This window comes from Giraffa tippelskirchi, chromosome 9 (genome assembly GCF_054371585.1).
Source record: "Giraffa tippelskirchi isolate mGirTip1 chromosome 9, T2T-mGirTip1v1.2.pri, whole genome shotgun sequence".
NCBI classification, from domain to species: Eukaryota; Metazoa; Chordata; class Mammalia; order Artiodactyla; family Giraffidae; genus Giraffa; species Giraffa tippelskirchi.
In genome coordinates this window covers 11,781,429-11,794,450 of record NC_137283.1, presented here as the reverse complement: position 1 = coordinate 11,794,450, position 13,022 = coordinate 11,781,429, and the positions used below count along the sequence as shown (strand labels likewise).

The following is a 13,022-nucleotide window of genomic DNA, read 5'->3' as shown; positions in this document are numbered from 1 at the left end:
AGTGAACTTTGCCATCAGCTAAGTCAGGAGTATCAATAATTCACTTCTTATCCTGCTGAGCACTCTCCATCTAAGTTGAGCCTCTGAAGGCTCTGCATAATCAATAAGAATGGCTGAAAATCTGCAAATAGTAGTCTTCAACTTAAGCTCAGCACATTTATTGAGCTTTTTTTTTTTTTTAAAAAATTACTATTTGTTTATTTGGCTATGCCAGGTCTTAGTTGTGGCAGTGGGATCTAGTTCCCTGGGCAGGGATTGAACCCATGCCCACTGCATTGGGAGCACAGAGTCTTAACCACTGGACCACCAGGGAAGTCCCTGTTTGTTGAGTTTTAATTTAGTGTGTTTACAGAGTTTTCCAATCCTCTGTCCTATCCCACTGTAAAGAAGCATGCTAGGAGAGAAAGTTGGATTTAATTCTCCAAAAAGGAGCTGTTTGAATGAGGGAACATATTAGCCAAAAGGAATTCATTCATCCTTTTTTTTTTAGAATTATTTCTTTGTAACTTTTTATTTTGATATTCAAGCTTATGGAAAAGTTGCAAGAAGTTGCAAAAGAATCCCTTATACTCTTTCCCCAGATTCACTCATTGTTAATATTTAAGCCCATCTGCCATATCAATTTTTCCTGTATTTTTTCCCCTAAACTGCTTGAGATTAAGTTGTAGGGATCACATTACGTTAGCCCTCAACATTTCAGGGTGTATTTCCAAAGAACAAGTATATTATCTCACACAGTCGCAAAACAATGATCAAGGTTAGGAAATTTAACATGATCCAAAACTAAAACCCACATCCATTTTCAAATGTTCTCAGTTGTCACAAGGTCCTTTATGGCTAATTTACCCTACCCACCTACCACCACCTTTCCCCCTACCACAATCTGGGATCACACTCAGGATCCCATATGACACATCACTGTCATGTCTCTCTGGTTTCCTTGAATTCACAACAGTTTCTCAGCTTTTCTTTGTCTTTCATGAAACAAATCATGTAAATGCACTGTTCTCACCCATATGGGCTGGAGCTTTGCCAGGCAAGGAGAAAAATAGCCTCTAACCTGCCCTCCCCTTCCAGCTGGGTCTGGTTGGTTTCTGTGTCTGGATAATCCACTGTGGGCATGCATTTGCCTCTCAGAAGGATGGCTCTTAACACCCACTGGGTTCTCTGGGCACCAAGTTGGATGCACTACCTGTAGCTGCTTTTCTCACCAGGTCTCTGTGACCAGTCTCATCGACTTAGTGGGCTTGAAGTCCTTCCGGATTCTTCGAGCGCTGAGGCCCCTGCGAGCACTGTCCCAGTTTGAAGGAATGAAGGTATGTTCTTTACGTGGAATGGAGAAAAGTCAGCTAGCAGGGAAAGGTAGAGAAGCCAACTGCTCTTCTTGGGCTGGACATCCCTTAAATTGTCAAACTTTTCCTGGGCTCCTTCCTATCTAGCCCACTGCTTAGAATTTCAGAGGTAGAGAAAAGTCTAAAATATAGTCTTCACCTAAAAGCACTTCTGTGACAGTCGAGCTGGGCTCTGGCTTCCCTTCAGTCCTAGGGCAGGTGTCTCAAACACCATCATCAGAAGACACTTCTCAAGTGATCCTGTAGCAACCGAAAGGACCCATAATGTATGGAGCTGAGAGCAGGGCTTGCCATGGGGTTGGGGTTCAGTGTTGGAATGTAAAGATGAGGTTTCAAGAAGTGCAGCCCCACACATCAGACCCATCCTGAAAGATTAAGAGCTTGGTGAGTCTCACACATCTATTATGTTTTTCTTTTGCTTGTTTCTTTAAGGTGGTAGTTAATGCTCTCATGGGTGCCATACCTGCTATTCTGAATGTTTTGGTTGTCTGCCTCATTTTCTGGCTCATATTTTGTATCCTGGGAGTAAGTCTGTTTTCTGGAAGATTTGGAAGATGTGTTAATGCAACAGATGTAAAATCAGTTATAGATTATAACATTGTTGCAAACCGGAATCAATGTGAAAGTGGAAATTTCTTTTGGCACACCCCGGATGTCAACTTTGACAATGTATTAATAGCTTACCTTGCGCTACTGCAAGTGGTAAGTGCTGTTGGTTTGTTTTTCACTCTGGGGAAAGAACCCTCAAAAGAATCATAAACCATTTCTCGGCTAATAAAAGTATAATGACTCCATTGAAATAATAGAATCAAACCCCAATTTCCTCATGGGAGCTAATGCCCTCTGGAATTGTTCCCCACTGAGCATCACCAACTTTATTGTCTACTGAGCTTCAACGTCCAAGACCCTGTAAGGGTTTGGACCTCGCACTCTGTCCTGTGGTGCCTTGTTCTCCATAGCTCCAGCCAGAGAGACATGGAGCCTCAGATGCCAAGCCACACCTGTAGTAACAGTTCCCTGTGGGAACAGTCCCATATCAAACCGTGGTTGCAAGGTCTTGGACAGATAGCGCAAATAGATGTGGCATCAGGAAAGAGCCTTCATCAGGTTCTTTGCATCAGCTGGTCCATAGCTTCTCTAGGAATTTTTAAGGCAGAAATTTCTCTTGTTTTTAAACTTTTTATCTTGTGAAAATGAAGAAAAAATAATACAAAACACATGCCCATGAACTTTTTTCAGCTGTTCCTTTATGTAGACATTCTGTCCAGGAAGGGTGGACCATCATCTTAAATCCATCTGCCTGCTGGACTTGCTGGCTTTTGTATGTTGATGACAAGTTGATAATGGTGTTAATGTTTCTCTTCTTTCACTGCAGGCAACATTTAAGGGCTGGATGGATATTATGTATGCAGCTGTTGATTCCACAGAGGTGAGCTTATGTTCTACCATGTTGTAGAGTGCCAGGATCAAATCAGGAGAATTGTGACTACAGGGCCAGCCCAGAACTTCCCTCATCATAGTTCCAGTGGCCAGGGTTCTCTGCCTTTTTTACATTAAGACAAACACTATGAAACAGGGATTAAAAGGGTTCTTACTCATCCTCCTCTGAGTATTACATCCTAGCATGCTCACAACTCTGATGTTCTCCGTCTATTTCTCTTTCTGACAACTCCCTGGGTACAAGTGAGGTGAGCTTTTCTCTGTTCCTCTTTCTATCTGAACCTCCCTTTGCAAGATTATCAGCTTGCTGCATAATCTTATGTTAAATTGTCAGTTAAATTAACTGAATATTAATTCTTTCTTTCCATTATGTTGTTTCCAGACTAATGCCTACCCTTAATTCAAACAAGTAGATGCCTGAAGCCAAGTGGGACTAAGGTTAGGTACTCTTCAAGGCAAAAGAGAAAAATAATTGTTTCAAATATTTATGTCCGATACAGTGGTTTCTATGGTGGGTGTTCAGTAACAAATATCGTAAGTACTTTGAGCAGATGACAGAGCTATCAACACTCATCTCTATCTTTGAATATGATTAGAGGAAAGAAAAGCGAGATACTCCTACCCCTATCCCCAAAATGAATAAAACCAGAGCCTTGTGAAGAACTTGAACAGAAGGGATCTTAGATGCTTTTGGTCATGCCTTGAGCTAGGCCAGCTTGGTTGTAGTCCATTTTTGTCCATTCCAGAGCTTGATCATTCATTCATACACTCATTCAATGTGTGTGGAGAAGCTCATGTCACAAGCTATGCCAAGCACTAGGAATTCAAGAGCGACAGAACCCAAGCACAGACTGAATACAATAGTGTAGTGGGCTCTGTAGGAACGATGTAGCTATTTAACAAGGATTGGTAGTTAAGCTCCTTTGCGTGAAATGAACATGTCCCTTCTCTGGTGGCCATCTTCAATTTGGCTCTCTCCAATTATGTGTCTATATGGACATCCTAGAGACCTTTACAAAGGGCACACGCAATTGTGCTACTCCCCTGTCTCACAGCCCTTCAATGATTCTCCATTGCTTCGAAGAGAAATCCTAATGGTCCACCACACCCCCTCCCCACTGTACGGTACCACTCAAGCTGCACTGGGGGAAACTGAAAGAGGGGAAACGGGTTCCCTGCAGGGCCATGGCTCACTGGAGGAGGCTGAGTGGTTAATGGTGCTGCTACCAGGCAGTTAAGATGGCTCATATTTTTCTCCAGTAACTGTTTTCTTCTCTCATTAAAACAATCCCTAACAGGAAGGACAACAGCCACGATTTGAGGCACATTCTTGCATGTACCTTTACTTCGTAGCTTTTATCATCTTTGGCTCATTCTTCACTCTGAATCTCTTTACTGGTGTTATTATTGACAACTTCAACCAACAGCAGAAAAAGATAAGTATGGGGATTGTCCTGATTTGGTATTTTTACCTCCTCATTTCTCCAAAGAGCTTGAATGGAGCATAAATCAGTTCTAGATTGTTATGCAAAGTAGCCTTTATTATCTGCATGAGAACAAAAAGGGAGCCTCTTAGAGAAGAGTCTTGAGGATATGGCTGAAAAGGGATTGTATCAGCTGGGTTTTATTTATCATTGTTTTTATTCTTCACTCTACCCTCTTAAACAAAGGACATTGTTGAACTCTAATAGAAAACCAAATATCAGTATTAGTATTTATGTCAAATTTTAGTAATCTTGCAAGTGTATCTTGTTATTCAGGATAAAAAGAGTACAATCCCTGACTTAGGATAGTTCAGTTTGCATGATTTTTCAACTTTCCGATGAGGCAGAAGTGATATGCATTGAGTAGAAACTTTACTACAGGTTTTGAACTGTGATCTTTTCCTGCGCTAGAGATATGTATATGTAGTACAATACTTTCCTGTGACACTGAGTAGCAGCAGCCACGGCTCCCAATCATCCATGCGCTCACTGAGGATAAACAGTGGATATATACTTACAACATTCTGTACCCATACAACCGTTCTGTTTTTCACTTTCAATACAGTATTTGATAAACTAAATGAGATATTCAACACTTTATTTTCAAATAGGGTTTGTGTTACATGATTTTGCCCAACTGTAATCTAATTTCTGGGCTCCCCTGATAGTTTGCAGTGCAGGAGACCCCGATTCGATTCCCGGGTTGGTAAGATCTCCTGGAGAAGGGATAGGCTACCCCCTCCAGTATTCTTGGGCTTCCCTTGTGTTTCAGCTGGTAAAGAATCCACCTGCAATGTGGGAGACCTGGGTTCAATCCCTGGATTGGGAAGATCCCCTGGAGAAGGGAAAGGCTACCCACCTCAGTATTCTAGCCTGGAGAATTCCAAAGACTGTATAGTCCATGGGGTCACAAAGAGTCAGGCATGACTGAGCAACTTTCATACACACATGAAAGCTAATTTCTAAGTGTTCTGAGCATGTTTAAGGTAGGCAAGGCTAAACTGTGATGTTCAGCAGGTTAAGTGTATTAAATGCATTTCAAGTTACATACAATATTTTCAACTTAACATGGGTTTATCAGGATGTAAAACCATTGTAAGTGCAGGAAAAATCTGTAAACTCTCCTCTTTCTGTAAACTTGCATCCTGCCTCTCAACACCCAAGTCTCAGCAGATTTACTGAACTTACTTGGGAAGAAGATGATGGGGAAGAGATGGGTTTTTTCCCCCTGTGTGTTGTGACAAAACACATATTTATTTTTCTGATTGAATAATCTATAGGAGCATTGTAGTAAATGGGGAAAAAAGAGGAGGAGAAAAAGAAAATTTAAATCATCCATAAGGTGACCACCAAATGATAACTATTTTAGATTAAGCCTCAGCATTTTGGTACCATCTTTTCCGTTACTACTAAATAATACAATGTTTCTTTTACACTGTTGAGATTATATAGTATTTTTAACTGTCTTCTCCATTAGTTATGAGTTCATGTCATGAGATCATCTTTATTATAAGAATTTTCGTGGATGAATTACATCCCATATTATGGATAGATCATAATTTGTTCCAACCATTCCCCCCACTCCCCTTTTTAAGGACATTTAGGTCATTTCCAAATTTCTTGCTCTTCTAAAATAATCATGAACATTCTTGAAAGTCTCTCTGTATATCTCTGATTATTTCCTCAGGATAAGTTCCTAGAATTTAAGGCATTAAAGATAGATTGTCAAATTACCTTTCAGAAATGCTATGTTGGGTACCCTCCTTTTGCAAGACATGAAGATGCCTGTTTATTCTGTTCTCATTATTCTGGCTTTTGTAATTTTAAATCATCTTTTCCAGCTTGATGGGTAAAAGTGTTATCTCACAGTTTTACATTCATTCATTTGACCATTTCTGAAATTATACAGTTTTTCACAGGTTGATGTCCATAACTATTTCTTCCTTGAGTTTTCTGTTTATATAGTCTTTGTCTCTTAAAATCAATTACCATTTTTTCTTATGGTTTTAAATAGTATGTCCAATTTGACTTACCTCTTACACTTTTGAAATGACGTTTTTAATTTATAGACCTTTAGCATATGTATGCGGAGAAGGAAATGGCAACCCATTCCAGTACTCTTGCCTGGAAACTCCCATGGATGGAGGAGCCTGGTAGGCTGCAGTTCATGGGGTCGCTAAGGGTTGAACATGACTGAGCGACTTCACTTTCACTTTTCACTTTTGTGCGTTGGAGAAGGAACTGGCAACCCACTCCAGTGTTCTTGCCTGGAGAATCCCAGGGACAGGGGAGTCTGGTGGGCTACCGTCTCTGGGGTCGCACAGAGTTGGACATGACTGAAGTGACTTAGAGCAGCATATGTATGAAGTCAAGCTTTCAACCTTGTCCTTTTCCCCTCTTTTCTTGAATTTATATACTGAAGGCATTTCTCAATCCTAAAATCAGGTGGCTAAATATTCACCTTTGGTTTTTTCCTTGTTGTTTTGTGACCCTTCTTTATTTTTCTGTTGAGCTTTTTTTAATCCATCTGAAATGTATCCTGATACTGCTGAGCTTTCTTAGTGTCTGCTGGGAGAGTCATTCACAGTCCCAGGCAACTATATGGCTGCTGTTACTCCGGAGTGTACCATGTGGAGTCACCTCTGTAATATGCAGCTTGATTGCGATCAATACGTACAATCTGAATGTCAGGCCTTGAGATTTTAGATTTAAGCTTGCATTTGAAATCACTGTTTTGATCAGTCCATAGCATTTTTGTTCTATTTTGTTTTACTTTTTATTATAGAAAATTTCAAACACTCACAAGAATATAGTAAAATGAGCCTGAAATACCCATCACCCAGCACAACATTTATTGATTTAAGAACATCCTTATACCTTCAGTGTCTTTCCCCACTGGATCCTTCCACTGGATTTTTTTTTATTGAGCATCACATACATCATATTATTTCATCTACCAATTTTTCAGAACATATCTATTTTTAAACATAACTACAATTCCATGATCACATCTAAAAAGTTTAATATGAGTTCTTTAAATTTATCAAAAACCCAGTCAATGTTCAAATTTCCTCCAGTCTTTAATATTCTCAAAATATTTATTTATTCTTTAACTGATTAGTTGATTGATTGTATTAAAGTTTGCTTCTTTTCAAATTAGGATTCAGATCAGGTCCTTGCACTCGGTGACTTCCTTGCTCTCTGGATTGACAGTATGTTCTAGGCATTGTTTGTACACTTTTTGCTCCAGATCTGGAATCAGCCATTTCTCTAGGGAGTTCTGGGAGGTAGTGTTCCAAGACCACAATCTAGAATACTCATTGTGATTATTTTGAGACTTTTTCAGTGGACAGAGCTACTTCAAATTTAGGACTACAAGGTTTTAATTTAACCAGTACATCTGTATCTCCTCTTTTCCACACTGAGAAAACTGGTTCTTGTGGGTACAGAAGATGATAGCCTTTAAAATTTCCATAGCTGTTCATTTTATTTATCTCACAACACACAAAGGTCAGTCTCATAATAATAGTATTAATACTATTATCATGATGCATATGATTATTAAAGATAGTTAATGTCTGCCAGGCATCCTGAAAAAACCTGGTTAGCTTCTAGGGCTGGGTTGTTGGTTTATTTATTTATTTATTCATTTTTACTGTGGCAAAATGCTCATAACATCAGATTTATCATCTTATCCTTTTTTAATGTACAGCTCAGTGGTGTTAGATACATTCATAATGTTGTGCAACCATCATCATCATCCATCTCTATAACTCTTCATCTTGTAAAACTGAAACTCTACACCCATTAAGCAATAACTCCCCATACTTCCCACCAGCCTCTGGCAGCTCCCATTCTACTTTCTGTCTTCATGATTTTGACTATTCTAAGCATCTCATGTAAGTGGAATCATGCCGTGCTTGTCTTTCTGTGAGTAGCTTACTTCATTTAGCATAATGTCCTTAAGGTTCATGCATGTTGTTGCATATTGCAGAATTTCCTTCTTGTTTAAGGCTATGTATATATCATGTTTTGCTCTTTCATCCATGTATTGATGGACAGTTGGGTTCCACGGTTTAGTTATTATGAATAAAGGTCCTATGAACATGGGTGTGCAAACATCTCTTGGAGACCCTGCTTCGATTCTTTTAGGTCTATATAGAAGTGGAATTGCTGGATCATATGGTGATATGCACAGTATACAAAGTTTCTGATTTCTCTGCATCCTCATGGACACTTGTTTGCTGTTTTATTGATAGTAGCCATTCTAATGGATGTGAGGTGGTATCTCATTTTGATTTTGATTTGCATTTCCCTAATGATTAGTGACACTGAACATTTTTTCATGTGCTTATTGGCCATTCATATATCTTCTTTAGAGAAATATCTATTCAAACCTTTTGTCCTTTTAAAAATCAGATTGTTTGTCTTTTTGTTTTTATATTTTCAGAGTCCTCTAATATTAATCTCTTGTCAGATATATGATTTTCAAATATTTCCCCACTCTGTGTGTTGCCTTTTTACTTCATCGAGAGTGTCTCTGATGCCCCCAAATTTAAAATTACCAAGTCCAATTGGTCTGTTTTTTCTTTTGCCTTTTGTGTCATATCCAGGAAATCATTACCAAATCATTACCTGGTCATCTTCTCTCCCCAACAGATATGTTTGGTTTTCTTCTTCACCCTTTAATGGCAGCACTTGAAGAATTCCATTGCCAACACGCAGGGTTCTTGGACTAACCCACTGTCTTTTCCCCATGACCCCTTGTAGTTATTAAATCATAAGATTCTCATTTTTGCAGAAATTAGCAAATGCTCTTAGGCCAGCCATAACTTCATGACTAATTTACTACTATTTTTTCTCTCTCTTGATTTTCAGATGATGGAAATTTTCCTTACTTTTTGGGCAAGTTCAGCTATGTCTTTTAAAAGTAATTCTGTTCTATTTTATCCAGCATTTCTAGATGTTTTACCACTTCTCCTACCCTAATTTCATGAAAATCCTACTTCATTTTTCTGTTATTACTCAGTGGTGAAGACACTTAAAGCTCTCTAATTTTTTTTTTGTAAGAATGGCTCTAGACAGATGTTTTTGGAAATTTTATTAGTGATATATGCATTCATATATTTAGGAGAATTTTAATTGTCATGTTTTAGGACTTTTCATTTAGATTTTTATTACTAATTTCTATGTTTGTTTTACTATAGTTTGATTTACACAACTTGAAGTATGTTCAGTTTTTGTAAAGCTTATGTGGATGTTTACAAAGAATTTGTAGTCTCATTTATATTATAAAAAGAGAAATATAACTGATAAAAGTAACATTTCTCCCTTATTCCTCAATTTAAACCGTTTCCTTTAGGCCCTTCCTTAGAGCCTCATTCTGCTTCAAATTGGAATTTTAGGAATTTTTGATAGAAATGCAATATAACTTTAAAACTATTTCTGAAAATTCAGAATTCATTTCCAAAAATCTGTTAATGATAATTAGCTCTCATCTTCTCCATATACTTAGGTGGCCAAGACGTCTTTCTGACAGAAGAACAGAAGAAATACTATAATGCAATGAAAAAATTAGGATCCAAAAAACCTCAAAGGCCCATTCCAAGGCCTCAGGTGAGAGCACTTGATTGATTCTAAATACATGGATGCATTAAGTGGTTATGAGGAACTCAGATATCTGCAGTGCCATTTTCCTTTAATTTTTAAATTTATAGACATGACCTAAGAACTCACTATGAACCGAGGTACACTGGTGTATGACTCAAGTTCTTAGGAAAATCAGACATTCAGATTCAATAGTAAATACCTGGGCAACAACGTAAATTTACTTTTTTGTGAGCATCCGAGAGCTGCTCGGGCTTCCCAGGTGGCATTAGTGGTAAAGAACCCTCCTGCCAATGCAGGAAACGTAAGAGATAAGGGTTTGATCCTGGGGTCGGGAAGATCCCCTGGAGGAGGGCACGGCAACTCACTCCAGTATTCTTGCCTGGAGAATCCCATGGCCAGAGGAGCCTGGCAGGCTACAGTCCATAGGATCGCAAAGAGTCAGACATCACTGAAGCAACTTAGAATGCATGCATGCACGAGAGCTGCTCAGTATATACTCATTACAGTGATGTGAATTTAGCCGCTTGTTTGAACGTAATCTTGGCCAATTTAAAATGTATTTATAATATATTTTACCACCTTTCTCTGGTGTGAAATTGAGGTCATGCATACTCACTTCCACTTCACGAGTATTTATGATAAACTTTCTATCTTAGGAGCGGACACACTTTTTCTGTAAAAGGCCAGACAGTAAATATTTTAAGCTTTACAGGCCATGTGGTTTCTGCTGTTACTACTCAACTTTGATGTTGTAACACAAAAGCAGTCATTATAGATAGAGAACAAATGTTCTTGGCTGTGCTCCAGTATAACTGGATTTATAAACACCAAAATTTGGATTTCATGTAATTTTCATGTGTCAAAATTTTATTCTTTTTGAGATTTTCCCCCCAAAACTCATTCTGAGTAAAACCTATTCTGAGCTCATGGGCTGTACTAAAATAGGTGATGGACCAGGTTTGGCCTGTGGGCCATAGCTTGCCGAATCCTGCCTTATGAGGTACTTACAGGACTGCTCTGTGCTTACAATCCATTGAGGATCTGGAATTTGAGAGCATTAGATTATAAAGTCATACAACAGGCACAGTTGGTAGTTCTGACAAGTGAGTTTGGAGGCTTTCAAGACAAGGAGGGTCAGGGGCACTGAAAAGTCTGAGAAAGCAGTGTGGAAGAGGGGCTTGATATCTGATGCATGTAGAGGACTTGGAGATTTTCATTCAAACATGAAGTCCCAGATTATCAAAGTGAAAGTGAAAGTGAAAATTGCTTAGTCATGTCCGACTCTTTGTGATCCCATGGACTATACAGTCCATGGAATTCTCTAGGCCAGAATACTGAGTGGGTAGCCTTTCCCTTCTCCAGGGGATCTTCCCAACCCAGGGATTGAACCCAGGTCTCCCACACTGCAGGCGGATTCTTTACCAGCTGAGCCACAAGGAAAGCCCAAGAATACTGGAGAGGGTAGCCTATTCCTTCTCTAGCCAGGCCTTCCTGACTTAGGAATTGAACTGGGGTCTCCCGCATTGCAGGTGGATTCTTTCCCAACTGAGCTATGAGGGAAGCTCTAAATTATCAAAGATATGTTTAATTTCCTGCTATTCCCAGCAATTAGAATAGAGCCTGGCATTAAGTATGTTTTCAATGATTTGTTGAATAAAGAAGTAGTTTTAGGGCACAAAATCCATGCCACTAGGTTTAAACATTTATGTTGCACTAAAAATGTCTATAAATGTCAGGGCCAAGTGTTTAGAATTTATACAATGAAAAATTTTTACAAAAAGTTTAATGATAAAATTATATTTGTAGAGTTTTCATCTGATAACAGTATGTGGAACTTCAGTTTACCTGAGTCAAATCTAGCTTTTAAGTACCATACTCGTTTTCTAGTACTAATTTCACTTTGAAGTGTCTTCACAAGGACAGAGGCAGTAAGGACCTAGCAGAAGTAGAAGAGATTAAGAAGAAGTGGCAAGAATACGTAAAAGAACTAGAAGAGCTATACAAAAAAGGTCTTAATGACCCAGATAACCATGATGATGTAGTCACTCACCTAGAGCCAGACTTCCTAGAATGTGAGGTCAAGTGGGCCTTAGGAAGCATTACTACAAACAAAGCTAGTGGAGGTGATAGAATTTTAGCTGAGCTATTTCAAATCCTAAAAGATGATGCTGTCAAAGTGTTGCACTCAATATGCCAGCAAATTTGGAAAACTTATCCATGGCCACAGGACTGGAAAAGTCAGTTTTCATTCCAATCCCAAAGAAGGGCAATCCCAAAGAATGTTCCAGTTGTGCTTATTTCATGTGCTAACGAGGTTATGCTCAGAATCCTTCAAGCTAGTCTTCAGCAGTTTGTGAACCAAGAACTTCCAGATATACAATCTGGATTTAGAAAAGGCAGAGGGATCAGAGATCAAATTGCCAACATTTGCTGGACCATGGAGAAAGCAAGGAAATTCCAGAAAAACATCTACTTCTGCTTCACTATCTATGCTAAAGCCTTTGACAGAGATAGGAGTACCAGACCACCCTATCTGTCTCCTGAGAAACCAGGTCAAGAAAGAAGCAACAGTTAGAACTGGACATGGAACGACTGGCTGGTTCCAAATGGGGAAAGAAGTATGACAAGGCTGTATATGGTCACCCTGCTTATTTAACTTTGATGTGGAGGCTGCAGTCCATGGGCCCACAGAGTCAGACATGACTGAGCTACTAAGCACAGCACAGAGTGAAAGTGAAAGTTGCTCAGTCATGTCCAACTCTTTGCGACCCCATGGACTATACAGTCCATGGAATTCTCCAGGCCAGAATACTGGAGTGGGTAGCCTTTCCCTTCTCCAGGGGATCTTCCAAACCCAGGGATCGAACCCAGGTCTCCTGCATTACAGGTGGATTCTTTACCAGCTGAGCCACAAAGGAAGCCCAAGAATACTGGAAGGGGTAGCCTATCCCTTCTCAGATCTTCCCGTCCCAGGAATTGAACCGGAATGTCCTGCATTGCAGGTGGATTCTTTACCAACTAAGCTATCAGGGAAGCCCACAGCACAGAGTACATCATGCAGAATGCCAGGCTGGATGAATCACAGACTGGAATCAGGATTGCTGGGAGAAATATCAACAACTTCAGATATGCAGAT

General features: G+C 39.4%; 1 protein-coding gene and 1 non-coding gene across 2 annotated transcripts in view; one reads left to right on the top strand and one right to left on the bottom strand.

Moving 5' to 3' along the window:
• The window catches only part of SCN11A (sodium voltage-gated channel alpha subunit 11), a 133,222-nt gene that overhangs the window by 108,421 nt on the left and 11,779 nt on the right, over positions 1 to 13,022 (top strand). Inside the window, exons 24-28 of the mRNA XM_081527406.1 lie at positions 1,215 to 1,316; positions 1,785 to 2,054; positions 2,728 to 2,781; positions 4,091 to 4,232; positions 9,792 to 9,892. Coding sequence (XP_081383532.1) covers positions 1,215 to 1,316; positions 1,785 to 2,054; positions 2,728 to 2,781; positions 4,091 to 4,232; positions 9,792 to 9,892 — 669 coding nt within the window. The remainder of the gene's footprint in view (positions 1 to 1,214; positions 1,317 to 1,784; positions 2,055 to 2,727; positions 2,782 to 4,090; positions 4,233 to 9,791; positions 9,893 to 13,022) is intronic.
• Positions 241 to 313, bottom strand: TRNAG-CCC (transfer RNA glycine (anticodon CCC)). Its single transcript has one exon. It is a non-coding gene; the product is annotated as a tRNA-Gly (tRNA).